The following is a 16,416-nucleotide window of genomic DNA, read 5'->3' on the forward strand; positions in this document are numbered from 1 at the left end:
TGAGGCAGAAAGTAACTAAAATGTTTATTTTTAAATTTTATTTAATTGGCATTTTTCATTTATTTTACATAACGACTGTAGTTTTCTCTCCCTCATTTCTTCTTTCTCCACACCTCGTATTAACCAATTCCCCACCCAGTCCTCCATTCTCTCCACTCAGAAAGGGTCATGCCTTCCACTGGTTTGAACAAAGCATGACAAATCAAGTTGAGGCAGGACTGCACTCCTCCTCCTACATCGAATTTGAACAAGATAATCCAGAATTGGAAACAGGTACCCAAAAGTCAGCTAAGTTCCAGAAACAAGTCCTGATCTCACTGCTAGGAGTCTTACATACCAAGCTACACACTGCATTTACAATTTTAAAGTCTGTTACAGTACATGAGGTAATATGACTGGAAAAAATAAGAATTCATAAAAATCTTAAGGTAAATCAAGAAGGTTGTGAAGTATAATTGGTGAGTGCTGTTAGCTTAAAATGTAGAGAAAGAGATTTGAAGATAATGTTATTTAAAATATAATGCCCTTGTAAAAGAGATAAAAAAGGAAGTTTGAATTATGAGGCCCTACTGAGAAAGTTTCTACATTATTAAGGCTTCAGGGAGGGAAGCTTTAGCGGCTGTGTCTGTGGGTCAGCATACTGAAGGAAATGACATGTAAAGAATATTGTGTCATCATTCCAGTATATTTAAATGTCTTCAAAAGTGTGGTTGAAATTAAGATTTATAGACCAACAGGAAGTGCAGAAAACATGTATTTAATGACCAAGAATGGACAGAAAGTAGACAGATTTTAAGAAGAATTAAGAAGAAATAATAAAGAAACCCTGTCTCGTAAAAACAAAAAAAGAAGAAATAATAAAAAGTTTGTTATGTTTTACTAGTTTTAAATAAATCTATCAGAAATCTTAAATCTAGCATAATACCAAATCAGTCTCTTATTTATCTTCAGAAAAATGAATGAATACAGCAATGCGGAGAGGGAAATGTCTCACAGTCAAACTTTAATTATATCCCTCTACTGAAGCATCCTTTCCTGTCATTTAAAACTTCTTTATTTTAGTAATTTTACTAATTTTTGGGTGCTTCAAGTTATTATCAATAATTGAGAAGAAAATGCTTCCAAGATAAAAAAATAGAGCAATTTAAAATATCCAAGGCTTAAAGACTTGAAATTAACATTTGAATTAATGACAAGTTGCTATGAATAACACATAAGAGGGTAAGAAAGGTGAACAATGGACTACCACTATACTGGGCAAACAATGCTTATTCCATATAGCTAGCATTATCAGGAATCCACGTAAAAGTTCAGCTGCAAAACTCATAGGACCCATTCTTATTTCAAGTAAAAGGAAATCATCTACCAGGCTCAAGAGAAGCATGAATCTATGCAGAACCATAGAATATTTCATTTAGTAATATGGAACTCAGAGATTCTCTAATGATAGGTGAGACAGACAAAATCTCCACCAACAGACTCTAATTGTTCTGCTAGGATATATATTGCAATTGTTTATATTGATAATATGCATGAAACCTGTTTGCAAATTAAAAAAATAATTCAGCCTTCAGATCCGACAGATATTCCCTGGAAATCTTCCACCCAAGCTTTCTGGATAAAGAAACTTATCAGTGAAACAGGTTGGTATGCCTCAGATCTTCAATATGACTCCTCTCCTCCAAATCCAATAACCTAGTACTCTGCCTATTTGTAGCAAATTTCCTGTTTGTTTCTCCTCATTGTGCATATTTCCAGGGTACAAATCAGATACATTTGGAAGAACCCACACCCCTCCTTTCCTGTGAACATCCTCAACCTGCTCTTGTAGCTCATCCTCATTCCTAAGAAACGTATTTTACCTGGAAACTTCAGTGACCACACCTACCTAGATGTCAGAAGACTTTCATACGAACAAACACACAGCCACCACACTCTCCAAGGAACCACACAGGACAATAGAAATTAAGTAATAAAACACCTCCCAAGCACAGACAATATCACATATCAAAGCCTAGTATGGCAATTATCCATAAACCAGACTCCTATATGCCAGCATAAGGACAACAAGCAATAGCAGCCAGGGGAATGTATTTCTAGTTGAGCACAACAATACTACAATAGTAGTCCCTGAGAAGTTAAACAAAACAGAAATACAAGAAAAAGAAGAAGAAATAGAAGCAGTATTTAAAAACATCGCCCTCCCCCAAAAATGCCCAGGGCCAGATGGTTTTAGAATAAAATTTCACCAGACTTTCAGAGAAAAATTAATGCCAAACTCCCCAATTGTTTCCACAAAATAGAGAGAGAACTTTTCCTAATTCATTTTAAATTGCTGCAGCTATCCTGATATCAAAATGAAATAAATATCCCCGCAAACAAAAGAAAATTACAGACCATTTGCCTTATGAAAATAGAAGCAAAAATTCTCAATAAAATATTGAAAACTGATTCCTAGACCAAATCAAAAATATCATCCTACTTGATTAAATATGCTTCATTCCAGATTTGCAGACATGGTTCAACACATGCAATGAACAATAAACAAATTCAATGATATGATTTTCTTATTACCTTGGTAAAATATCTTTGACAATACCCAACACTCTTTCACAATATAAGTTCTGGAGAGAATACAGATAAAAGGGACATATTTCAACATAATAAATGCCGTTTACAGCATGTCCATAACCAACACCAATATAAATGAAGACATTCAAAAACAAATTCAGCAAAAATCTGGAACAAATAATGGCTATCCATTCTCTCTGTATATATTCAATATAGAACAGTACTTGCATTCTTGGCTAGGCCAATACAATGACTGGAAGAGATCAAGGGACTACAAATAGGAAAAGATGTGTTCAAAGTATCTTTTTTGCATATGTAGTAATGGTATAAAAAAGACCTAACACTTCCACTTGGATACACTTAGTTGATAGACACTTTCAGCAAGTAACTAATTGCAAAACTAAGTTAAAAACACTAGTCTTCCTATATTAAAATAACTAATGTACTGAGAAGAAGTCATGAAAACAGCAATGCTCATAATACGCTCAAAATACATAAATATCTTCAGGCAATTCTATCCAGACCAGTGAAAGGGTTGACAATAAACAAAGAAATGAAAGAAGATATCAGAAATAGAAAAAGATGGAAATATCTCATACTCTCATTGATTGTTAAGAAAGAATATTAAGAGCAGCTAAGGAAAAAGGTCACGTAATATATGAAGGAAAAACTATCATAAATACACCTGACTTCTCCATGGAAACTCTGAAAGCCAGAAGGTCCTGGACAGATATTCTGCCAACACGAAGAGACCATGGATGCCAGTCCAGACTTCTATACCCAGCAAAGATTTAAATCACTATAGATGGAGAAAACAAGATATTCCATGACAAATCTAGACGCAAACAATACATATCCACTAACCCAGTCCTACAGAAAGTTCTGGAAGGGAAACTCCAACCCAAGGAAGTTAACTACAACCAGAAAAACATAGGCATTAGATAATCGCACCTTACCAACAGCCGAGAGAAAAAAAGGGGTGGAATTACACGTATAATTCCAACAACAACAACCATTCCAAATCAAAGAAGAATGAACAATCAATGGTCATTAATGTCCCTCAATATTAATGATTTTAACTCACCCATTAAAAAGACACAGGCTAACAGAATGGATTCAAAAGCAGAATCCATCATTTTGCTGCATACAAGAAACACACGACAGCCTTAAAGACAGATATTACCTCAGAGTTGAAGATTGGGAAAAGATTTTCCAGTCAAAAAACAAGTAGGGGTAGCAATGCTTATATCTACTAAATTAGACTTTAAAGTAAAATCAATCAAAAAATGTGAAGGAGGTCATTACATACACATCATAGGAGAAATCCACCAAGATGAAGTTTCAATTCTAAACAACTATGACCCAAATACAAAGACATCAACCTTCATAAATAAAAAATTACTAAAACTCAAATCACATATAAAGCCCCATGCACTTATAGTGGGAGACTTCAACACCCCACTCTCAGCACTGGACAGGACTAGCATACAGAAACTTAACAAAGAAACAAAGGAACTAATAGAAGTTATTACCCAATTGGGATTAACAGACAACTATAGAATATTCCATCAAAATTAAAAATAATATATCTTCTTCTCAGCACCACATGGAACCTTCTCAAAAACTGACGACATACTTGACAATATATCACACCTCATCAAGTACAAAATATTTGGAATAACTCCATGCATCTTATCAGACCACCATGCATTAAAATTAGAATTCAAAAACAACACAAATTTCAGAAACCATACAAACTCATGGAAATTTATTAATGTGCAATTGTGCCATTCCTGGGTCCAAGAAGATATAAAAAAAGAAATTAAAGACTTTCTAGAATTCAGTGAGAATGAAAACACAACATACCCAAAATTATGGGACACTTTGAAAGCAGTGCTATGAGGGAAGTTCATAGAACTAAGTGCCCACATGAAGAAACTGGAGAATAGTTACACTAGAGAATTAACTGAACAGCTGAAAACTCTAGAACAAAAAGTAGCAAACTCACCCAGGAGAAGTAGGCACCAGAAAATAATCAAACTGAGGGCTGAAATCAATAAAGTAAAAACTAGGATAATGAAACAAAGAATCAATGTAACAAAGAGTTGGTTCTTTGAGAAAATCAACAAGATCGACAAACCTTTATGCAAACTTACAAAATCGCCGAGTGTGAACATGCAAATGAACAAAATTAGAAATGAAAATGGAGATGTAACAATGGACACTGAGTAAATCCAGAGAATCATCAGGTCATACTTTGAAAATCTGTACTCCACAAAATTTGAAAACTTAAATGAAATGCACAATTATCTGGATAGCTGTCACTTCCAAAATTAAATCAAGAACAGATGAACAATTTCAGTAGACCTACAACCCCTATGGAAATAGAAGCAGTCAGCAAATGTCTCCCAAGTAAAAAAAAAAAAAAGCCCAGGTCCAGATGGCCTCAGTGCAGAATTCTACCAGAAATTCAAAGAACGGCTTATATCAATTCTTCTCAAACCATTTCACACAATAGAAGCAGAAGGGTCTTTGCCAAACTCTTTCTATGAGGTTTCAATTACCTTGATACCCAAACTACACTAAGACACAACTAAGAAAGAGAACTTCAGAACAATATCCCTCATTAACATTGATGCAAAAATAATCAATGAAATACTGGTAAATCAAATCCAAAAACACATCAAAACATTCATCCAACACGGTCAAGTAGGTTTCATGCCAGGGATGCAGGGATGGTTCAACATATGAAAATCAATTAATGTAATCCACCATATAAACAAGATGAGAAACAAAAATCATATGATCATCTCACTAGATGCAGCCTTTGACAAAACTCTTCATGATAAAGGTCTCAGAGATCCAGGATTAAAGGAACATACCTAAACATAATAAAAGCTATGTACAGCAAACCAACAGCCAGCATTAAACTAAACGGACAGAAACTCAGTGCAATTCCACTAAAATCAGCAACAAGACAAGGCTGTTCACTCACTCCATACCATTTCAATATTATACTTGAAGTTTTAGCTAGACAAATATGAGAACAAATGGAGATCAAGGGGATACAAATAGGAAAGGAAGAAGTCAAACTTTCATTATTTGCAGATGATATGATAGTTTACTTAAGTTATCCAAAAAACTCTACCATGGAACTCCTACTTTCAGCGAAAGTGGCAGGATGCAAGACCAACTAAAGAAAATCACTACCCATAATATATATAGAGGATAAAAGGGCTGAGAAAGAAATCAGAGAAACATCGCCCCTCAGAATTGCCAAAATCATATAAAATACCTTGGGGTAACTAACCTAACAAGTTAAAGATCTTATCGCAAGAACTTTGAGTCATTCAAGAAAGAAATTAAAGAAGACATCAGGAAATGGAAAGATCTCCCATGCCTTTGAGTAGATAGAATCAACATAGTAAAAATGGCAATCCTGCCAAAATTCAATGCCATCCCCATTACAATGCCAGCACAATTCTTCACAGACCCTGAAAGAGCTATAATAAAATATGTATGGAAAAACAAAAGACCCAGAATAGCTAAAACTGCCTTATTCAGCAAAGCAACATCTGGAGGCATTACCATCTTTGACTTCAAGCCCTATTATAGAGCTGTAGTCCTGAAAACAGCTTGGTATTGGCACAAAACTCCACAGGTATATCAATGGAATCGAACAGAATAACCTGATATTGACCCATCTATGTGTGAACAGCCAATCTTCAACAAAGAAGCTAAAAATATACAATGGAAAAAAAGAAAGAATCTTCAACAAAGCATGCAGAAGAATGTGGATAGATCCATGTCCATCGCCATGCACAAAACTTAAGTCCAAATGGAACAAAGATTTCAACATAAATCCAGCCACACTGGACATGCTGGAAGTAAAGTGGGTGGAATCCTTGAACGAATTGGTACAAGAGACAGCTTCCTGAACATAACTCCATTAGCACAGACACTGAGGGCAACAATGAATACATGGGACCTCCAGAAACTGAGATGCTTCTATAAGGCAAAGGAGACAGTAAGAAAGACAAAAAGGCAGCCTACAGAATGGGAAAAGATATTCACTAACCCCACATCTGACAGAGGGCTAATCTCCAAAATTTACAAAGAACTCCAGAAGCAAGTCTCCAAAACACCAAAGGATCCAATTAAAAAGTGAGCTACAGAACAAAATAGAGAATTTTCAATAGAGGAGTCTAAAATGGCTGAGAGGCACTTGAGAAAGTGCTCAACATCCTTAGACATCTGGGAAATGCAAATCAAAACAATTCTGAGATACCATCCTATTCCTGTCAGAATGGCTAAAATAAAAAAAAAACAATGACAATTTATCCTGGGGAGGTTGTGCTGAAAGGGGAACACTCCTCCACTGCTGGTGGGAGTGCCAACTTGTACAGTCACTTTGGAAATCAGTATGGAGATTACTCAGAAAAATGGGTATAAACTTACGACAAGACCCAGCAACTTCAGTCTTAAGAATATATCCAAAAGATGCCCATTCATACAACAAGGACATCTGTTCCTCTATGTTCATAGCACCATTATTTGTAATAGCCAGAACTTGGAAGCAACCTAGATGCCCCTCAACCGAAGAGTGGATAGAGAAAATATGGTACATTTACACAATGGAGTACTATTCAGCAGAAAAAAAAACAATGGAATCCTGAAATCTGCAGGCAAATGGATGGCACTAGAAGAAAGCATCCTGAGAGAGGTAACCCAGTCAGAAAAAAAAACCAAACATGGTAAGTAATCTCTCATATATGGATTTTAGACATATATCTGGGGAGTGCCCGGCTACAATCCCATAGCCAGAGAGTCTGGGAAACAGAACCTTAATTCAATGGCTGATGGAAGAAGAGGCAGTCTCCCACAGCTAAACATTGAGCTGGACTCAAGGAACCCAGTGACAGAGAGGGAGGACTGATGAGCAAAGGGGTTAAGACCAGGCTGGTTTAACTCCAGAAACAGCTGACCTGATAAGTGGTACCTCTTGAATTCTAGACTCATGGCTGGGAATTCAGCATGGGACTGATCAAGACCCCTGAATTTCAGTGTCAGTGATAAGGCCTAGGCAAGTTATGAGACCTTGGGTAGTAGATCAGTGTTTATCCCTGGCATACAAATGGACTTTAGCTGTCCATCCCACATTGAGAGTTGCCCCCTCAACTTGGACTCTTGGGGAAGGGTCTAGGCCCTGCTCTCAATGAAATGACAGACTATAGACACCATCATGTAGGGCCTCACTCTCTCTGGGAAAAGGAAGGTGTATTAGGGGGATGGAGGGAGGGCATGGGAGGAGGAGAGGGAAAGGAAGAGGGACCTTGGATTGACATGTGAAGCCACCTTGTTTCTAATTTAAATTTAAAAATAAAAATAAAAAAATAAAAGGTGAGCTACAGAACTAAATAAATTATCCTCAATAGAGGTGTCTAAAATGGATAAGATGCATTTGAGAAAGTGATCAATATCCCTAGCCATCTGGGAAATGCAAATCAAAACCACTCTGAGATACCATCTTACTCCTGTCAGAAGGGCTAAAAAAAAAAAACACCAATGACAGTTTGTCCTGGAGAGGATGTGGAGAAAGGGGAGCACTCCTCCACTGCTGGTGGGAGTGCCAACTCTTACAGCCACTTTGGAAATCAGTATTGAGATTCCACAGGAAATTGGGAATCAACTTACCACAAAATCCATCAATTTCACTCTTAGGCATATATCCTAAAGATGCATATTCATACAGCAAGGACATCTGTTGTATTATGTTCATAGCAGCATTATTTACAATAGCTGCAACCTGGAAGCAACCTAGATGCCCCTCAACTTAAGAGTAGATAGAGAAAAGTGATACCTTTACACAATGGAATACTCTTCAGCAGAAAAAAATAAACACTGGAATCTTGAAATTCGCAGGCAAATGGATGGCACTAGAAGAAACCATCCTGAGTGAGGTAACACAGTCACACAAAGAGAAACACAATACGTACTCTCTCATATATGGATATTAAAAATGGATTACAGTAGTATCAGCCTACAATCCCACTGCCAGAGAGTCTGGGAAACAGAACCTTCAACCAATCACTGATGGAAGCAGAGGCAGACTCCCACAGCTAAACGCTGAGCTGAACTCAAGGAACCCAGAGATAGAAAGGGAGGACTGATAAACATAAGGTTCAAGACTGGGCTTGTTTAACCCACAGAAACTGCTGACCTGAACAAGGAGGAGCTCTTGAACCCCAGACTGATGGCTGGGAATCCAAGATAGGATTGATCTAGACCTCCTGAATGAAGGTGTCAGTGAAAATACCTAGGCAATCTATCGGGCCTGGGGCAGTAGATCAATATTTATCCCTGGCATACAAATGGATTTGTGTGCCTGTCCCACAATGAGAGATGCTCTCTCAGACTGGACTCTTAGGGGAGGGCCTATGTCCTTCCCTGCATGAAATGACAGACTATGGATACCTCCCATGGAGAGCTTCACCCTCCCTGGAGAAAGTAATAGGGAATGGATGAGGAGGATGGGGGTCGGTGGGTGGTTATGGGAGGAGGGGAGGGAAAGGGAGGAGGTTCTAGGATTGACATGTGAAGCAACTCTGTTTCTAATTTAAATTAAAAAAGATTAATATAGCAAAAATTTTGACCCACCAAAACATTATACACATTCATTATGATCCTTAATGAACACAAATATAACTTGAAAGGACATTTTGATTCTTCATATGGAAAAACTAAAAAACAAAAACCCAGGAATGTTAAACCAGGTCATCATACCTCACCTCAAATTGTACGTCATATCTATAATGATAAAACAACATGAAATTTGAACAAAATTAAACCTATTGATTGATTTAATAAAATAGAAGGCAGAGACATAAATACACATACCTGCAGAATCCTTATGGTTGATAAAGAATCAGAAAACTGCATAGGAGAAAGGACTATATCTTCAAAAATATTTTTGGTCAAATATATGGCTGCATGTTAAAGAATACAAACAGATCTATATTTATCAATCTACACAAAATCAATTCCAGTGAGACACACAACTTCAAAAATAACTGAAAGCGCAGATACAGTGATCATAATAGAAGAAGTGAGGAATTGCCTTGAACTCCTTGGCACAGGGAAATACTTTTATGAGCATAAGACCACTAGCATAGACAACAAGTGCTATTATTAAAAATGAAAGAAAGTGCCAAGTATTGGTGGCACATGCCTTTAATCGCAACACTCAGCAGGCAGTTGCAGGCAGATTTCTGAGTTCGAGATCAGCCTGGTCTACATGAGCTAGTACCAGGACAGTCTCCAAAGCCTCTGAGAAACCCTGTCTTGAAAAACAAAAAAATAAAAAATAAACAAATAAAAACAAAACAAAACAAAAATGAAAGCTTCTGCATAGCAAAGCAGATTATCATTTGGACAGAACAATAAAATACCTAATATGAAAAGTACTTTTTTGCCAATAACACATATAATAAAGTGTTAGTTTTCAAAATATTTATGAAAAACTTATTTTTAGGAAACCAAAGAACCTAGTTACAAATGAAGTCCAAACCTGTAGGCAGAGATCTTAGTTACGTGTATGGCTGGCCAAGCCTCTTTTGGGATGGTCACAGGTAGATAGCAGAGAAGAGAGATAAAGAGCTGGGGTTCCAGTCGGGTCTCGGTGAACTGTGGAGCACTGACCTTAGTTTCTCAGCTTCTCATGTAATAAAATATCGTATGACATCCCTACTTTGTCTAGCTTAATATTCCTCAATATCTGGTGTCTAAGAAGTGGAACATTCATGGGCTGTTGGGAGGTAAGTATACTCAGCCTCCACAGTTGAGCTGGTGAGAATAGTGGTCACTGCTGCAGTAACTGCCAGTCCCATGTGGCACTCCCGCTGCATATAATCAGCAAGCTGCCCGTCCACATGGAGCTCGCAGAAAGAGCTCCCCAAAACCCATCAGCACTGCCACATTCGCTCCCCCTCCTGCCAGTAAGGTTCTGCTGTCTCCCAAGTTTTCTCAGGCAGCCGTGTTCTCCTTTATGCATCTTTCCAAACTTGACCCCTTCTTCCCCGCAGGTCACCACAATCTGCACAGGGCTCTTTCCCTCCTTTTAACAAAATTCCACTTGCTAAATTTTGTAAAGGCTGCTTATAATTTTTCAGATTCCATTTGGAACATACTGAGAATGCGCTCTGGAACTGTGTTTGGTGGTACATCTGTGGCACCTGTTGACCAAACATGTTACTATAAGTAAAAATCCACAAAGTCCAAGATCACAGGATGTAAGATTTGCATTCTGGTAGTTTAAGCTGATAATAAGATTAACTACTCTATAAAAATGGCAGATAATCTTACCATGCAGAATGTTAGGGATCGCATTGCTTCTTATGTGGGTAACATCTTGGGAGAGGATTATGACCTGCCCATAATTTATCTATATCTAATGCTAATGACTAGCTTCATAATCCATATAATATCCTGGAAGAGAGGGATGGATAATAGGGTAAAATACAAGAAAGTTATGAAAACTGTTGGTAAATTAGAGACAAGAGTTCAAAATCTTGAGGACACTGGGGAAATGACAGAGAGATTGAGCACTTTAGAATGTAGGAGACAGGATTGGTTCCTTGACTGCTCCTTTAAGGACCAAAAGAGGATCAATTCAGTATGACATTATCAGGCTCGCAGAAACAACTCATTTCATGTCTGATGACTCGGTAAATAAAACCCCAAGTCTGGAACCTCAGGTTGGAAAACTTAACTAATTCAATGTCTGAGGATAATGACCAGCTATCAATTAGAACACTGTTCCTGAAAGCAACTTACATGCAATTCAGATAGTATCTAAGAATGAGAATATTAAATGTTTGTAGTCGTGTATAAATGAAGAATCCAAGAAACCAACAGATTCTGTGAAATTCTTGGAAATTTTTTCATAATTTTCTTCTTTTTATTAAAAAAATTAAAAACAGTGGAGTTCACTATGTAGCCCAGGCTGACCTCGAACTCATAACCCTCTTGCCTCAGCCTCACAAATGCTGGGATTACAGGCTTGCATCACCATGCCCAGCTCAATAATCTTTTACCATGGTTGATCTTTTCTCAATGAAGGTTAATGCCCAATTTGGCCTCTAGTCTTTGATTTGAGATTTACAATAGCAGAATACTGCATCACATACAGCCATCTTGATCAATGATCTACCTACATCTCATAGCCAGTTATCTTTCAGAACAAGTTACCAATGTAAATTATGCAATATTGTTGAAAATAAAAATACAGAGAAGTTTCTACATTCCCATACAGGCTTTAAAATGAGGTAATAAAAACTGATTAAACATTTTTATCATCCTGGAAATCTCAGGGACACAATGGTGACACAGCTTTTCTCGCATCTTTTCAAGTCAGGTGATTCTGAGACCCTTTTCTATGCTGGGAAATTATTTAGGAAATCCTTAAGCTTTGTTGGGTAGTTTGTCATGACTCCAGTCACTCCCAAATCAAAAGATCTTTTGTACTCATGCTCTTCATTTAAAACCCAAATGTAGACTTGGATGCCCCGGGCAGTGAGGTGGTCAAATAAAGCTTTCCGCATTAGTAAGTTATCAGAAAGCCAGATGAGAAACTTGTGACCGTTGGACATAGTGTGTGGTTCTTTTAGCTTCAGTATGATAGAAGGCATCAGAATTTAAAAGAACTGTTCTCGAATGGGCACAAAGGGCAAGAGGCCGGTAAAGAAAAGACAAAGGATGAGTAGGACATGCTGTAGGCTGAAGAGTATTGGGATATCTGAATTCTCTTTGTAACATTTGTCTACAATTTCAGAGTTGGCATTGCCCCACACCGTTAGGTGCTGTCTCTTATACTGCTTCACCAATTCTGAGACCTTTTGAATCAGCACATTGTTGTTGACTTTGATATTGATGTTAATGGGGGTCTCAGGAAAGGCTTCAAACACTTCCTTCAGCAATGGAATTCGGTTATCTTTTCCTTCACACTTGCATGCTCTCTGAAATGGGACATCCAGTTTGCAAAGAGAAGGTGGGAGCTCACAATATTTGAGATCAGAGACATTTACATTGATCCCAGTTGACCTCTTCAAGTTTGCATCATGTGACACTATGACTTGTTCATATTTTGTGATATGAACAACTGATAACATATCAGTTCCAATGTTAACGGCATGCTGGAAGGCATCCATTGTGTTCTCCAGGTTTTCTCCAGCAACTCCACGGTGAGAGATGTACCTACTGAGGGATCGCTGCTTCTTTTTCTGGTGCAACAACGTTGGATATTTAAGCAACAAGAATGACGTGACCAAATACCCTCCCATGGTAGAAAGAAGGCAAAAAAACCGCGGTGGACGACATCCTCGGTCACCACCTTCTGGGCCTCTGAACCCCACAGTGCCAAAGTGGTAGCAACTGCTGGGGCGCCGGCGGCTGCTGGAAATTTATTTGACCCGAAAACTTCAAGCGCTCAGGGAAACAATGAAAAGTAGATTGCAGGTCTTAGACATTCTCCAATCTGATACATCAGAAACAAACATCACAACAACAGGTCATGAAAGAGGTTTCTCCTCTTAGATGCTGGGAAGACCTTTCTAAGTTTGTTATGACCTCTCCCATGGTTTTACCAGCGTCTATGACTGAAAAACCAGCAAGAAAAAAAAATGGATTTGTTGCTTATCAATGGGAACTGATACAGATGAAGGACCTGAAGGGAATCAAAGAAGCCATTGTTTTATTATGATTTTCATTTGCCCTTTGTCAAGGAGCTCTGAAACTCATAGGCAACCATAGAGTGAGCCCTAAGAATTGAAGCCAATTGGCCTTAGCAGTGCTCAAAAATTCATCTAAAATACAATTGAAAGCTTTATGTAGGGAAGAAGCAAAAGCCTAAAAGCTTCAAAGATTAAAGAAAGGTAATGAAGCTCCCCAAGGTATGATTCTTGGTGACTGTGCCTAAGCTAATCCACAGGTTCAGGTTTTGTATGATGAACGCATCTTGTCTTTATGTCATACAACATCATGAACCAGGAGAGAATATATAACCCATACCAAAGTGGTACAGGGTTCAAATGAAAGGTTCACTGAATTTTTATAAAGATCATCCAGAGTAGTATAATTACAGGTAATCAATGGAGATTCTAGGTGAATGGCTATAGAATCACTTGTTTATGAGAATGCATATCCACAAAGAAAACATGTGCTTTGGCCATTAAAATCAGATCCATGCCATTGAAGGAATGAGTCCTGTATTCAGATAACCTTTAATATAAAGATCAAGATACAGAAACTTGGGTAGGAGAAGCAATTTCTAAAGGTTTGAGTATCACCAAGATGCCAAATATCTTAAAGGTGAGGATATAGTAGGTGGGTAGGAGAGGCAATCTACAGAGGTTTAAAAACACATTGAAATACCAGATGTATTAACTGTGGTAGAATAGGACATATAAGAAGAAATTTTAGGCAAAACATTCCTAGAAATAATGCTCCTTGTAGGAATGACTGAAACAGAATGTGTCAACCTTCTCGATTATGTAGGAGATGTGGCAAGAGCTGACACGGTACCAATGAATATATGCCACCTACATACAGAGAAGGTAAGCCTTTAAAATCAGGAAACTCATTAGGGGGGCTTTTTTCCCCATTTTATAATTTTATAATTTTAGCTTCTTTAACAAAGATCAGGTGTTCATATGTGTATGTGTTAATATAGGTGTGCTCAATTTAATTCCATTGGTCTTCCTGTCTATTTTTGCATCAATAACAAACTGTTTTCAGGACTATCGATGTATAATAGAGTTTGAAGTCAGGGATGATGATGCCTCTGGACACTGCTTTGTTGAACAGGGATGTTTTGGCTGTCCTGGGCCTTTTATTTTTCCACATAAAGTTGAGGATTGTTCTTTTAAGGTACGTGAAGAATTGTGCTGGGATTTTGATGGGTATTGCATTGAGGACTAACAGTACTTTTCTAAGACAAGCAAACAAATGAAAGTAACAAGGATAACAATTACTTTCTTATGACAAAATTCAGTACTCATAGATGAGGGTATTGCTCAGCTAAATCAAATATACCTTTTGCAGTATTTTTTTTTGCTTTTTCTCATTATGTTTTATGTTATTTTTTATTTCTTGGAAATTTTCTTGTCTTTTAATGAGACAAAATATAGTGACATAGACTATGGAGGACAGCTCCCACATCTGCTCCAGAGTAATAAAGAGAAGACCAGAGAGTAGCAGTTTTAGGAAAATTTTTATCTCAGTATTGCTAGGCTTTTCTATCTGAGGTTAAAAATAAACAAACTCACAGTTTGATGATAACTTTCTCCTTTGATTCCACTAAAAAAAATCTCTTTCTTGACAATCTCTTCTTTTTTTTTAATTTTATTTTCCAGTTTAAATTTAGATAAGAAACAAGGTTGCTTCACAAGTCAGTTCCAGGTCCCTCTCCCATTCCCTCCCTTCCTCCCGTGCCCTCCCCCCCCCCGTTATCCCCTCATTTCTCCAGGGAGGGTGAGGCCCTCCATGGGGGTGTGCATAGTGTGTCATTTCATATAGGGCAGGGCCTAGACCCTTCCCCAAGAGTTCAGGGTGAGAGTGCACCTCACATTGTTCTATGGGAGTCCAAAGTCCGTGTGTATACTTGGGACAATCTCTTCTTACAGACAAACATTACTCTCTTGCTCAGTTAGATATTTCTATATGCTTTTAGATATCTTTTCATTGACTACACACTTTACTTTTACAAAAAATTGTCTTCTAAGGCTCTTTTCTATACAAGTTCATCTTCCCAGCTTTCACACAGTTACAAACCTCTACACAGTCACAGCTATACAACTCACTTACATATCGTCTCACCATATACCACTTTAGATTCTTTCTAGGCACGGCTCCTCTTTGTAGCAGCAGCAGCTCTGCACACAGCTCTCTCTCACACTCATTCTAACACACATGCTTCTACATTATTCACACACTCTCTACTGACTTTTACTCCTTCACTCACTTACTTCTCTCATGCTTCTTCTTCCTCACTCACTCAGAACATGTTCACACTCGCATGCACACAGATGTGTGCACACATGCATGGATACACACACTTCTTATTCTGAAGCAACTTCTACATAGCTCTACGCAGCTGTGTTGCTCTATACTACAACACTCCTCTCATAGTCAAACTCTAGACAAATAAGCATTACATTTTCAGAGCCTGACCCATTCTCGTAACACAAGATAAGTCACATAGTTTCTCTTAGGCTAGTAATGTGATACTGACCCCTGCATGTAGCTCTAAATTAGTGAGGGTTCCCAGACAGTAAGCATTTGACATTGGGGAGTACATACATTGCTTCAGGGAGTTATGTTTACTAATGTTGCTTCTATTCTGACCTTGAATCAGCAAAACAAAACCTGAGAAAAGTGATCTCTGGAGGCCACCAGCTATTTGTCTCCAGAGGCAACCAGCTGGCTTTGAATTTTTCCTGGAGTCTAAATTTAGCTGTTTGTATAAAATGCTGTCTTGTGACTAGAATCCTATGTCAGTCTTACTGATGTAAAATATCCTAGTAGGTCTATTCAACTAAATTATACAGATTAAGTAGAAATCCTAATCCTGGCCATCCACAGGTATATGTGTGCTAAACAAGGATGAAACACCAACAAAGGACTGTTGAAAGATCCCCACAGCTGTTCTTCTTAGGGAAGTATAGTAGTGACACCCAAGAGCATTACAGAGGGAAAATAACCCTATGGCTTTGCCAAGGAGGACTCTCCAAGTTGGGAGACTTGTTTTTTTTATTATTTTAATTTTAAATACCTTGTTTTACATGGAGACTT

The 16,416-nt window shown here is 37.8% G+C and overlaps 1 protein-coding gene across 1 annotated transcript; it reads right to left on the reverse strand.

Moving 5' to 3' along the window:
* Positions 1–11,988: 11,988 nt before the first annotated feature.
* Positions 11,989–15,799, reverse strand: LOC101835514 (lysophospholipase D GDPD1-like). Its single transcript, XM_040751482.1, is given in 2 exon segments — positions 11,989–13,020; positions 15,780–15,799. Coding segments are annotated over 2 exon segments (1,038 nt in total). The 3' UTR covers positions 11,989–12,002.
* Positions 15,800–16,416: the final 617 nt, after the last annotated feature.

Source organism: Mesocricetus auratus, unplaced genomic scaffold (genome assembly GCF_017639785.1).
Source record: "Mesocricetus auratus isolate SY011 unplaced genomic scaffold, BCM_Maur_2.0 Super-Scaffold_100009, whole genome shotgun sequence".
NCBI classification, from domain to species: Eukaryota; Metazoa; Chordata; class Mammalia; order Rodentia; family Cricetidae; genus Mesocricetus; species Mesocricetus auratus.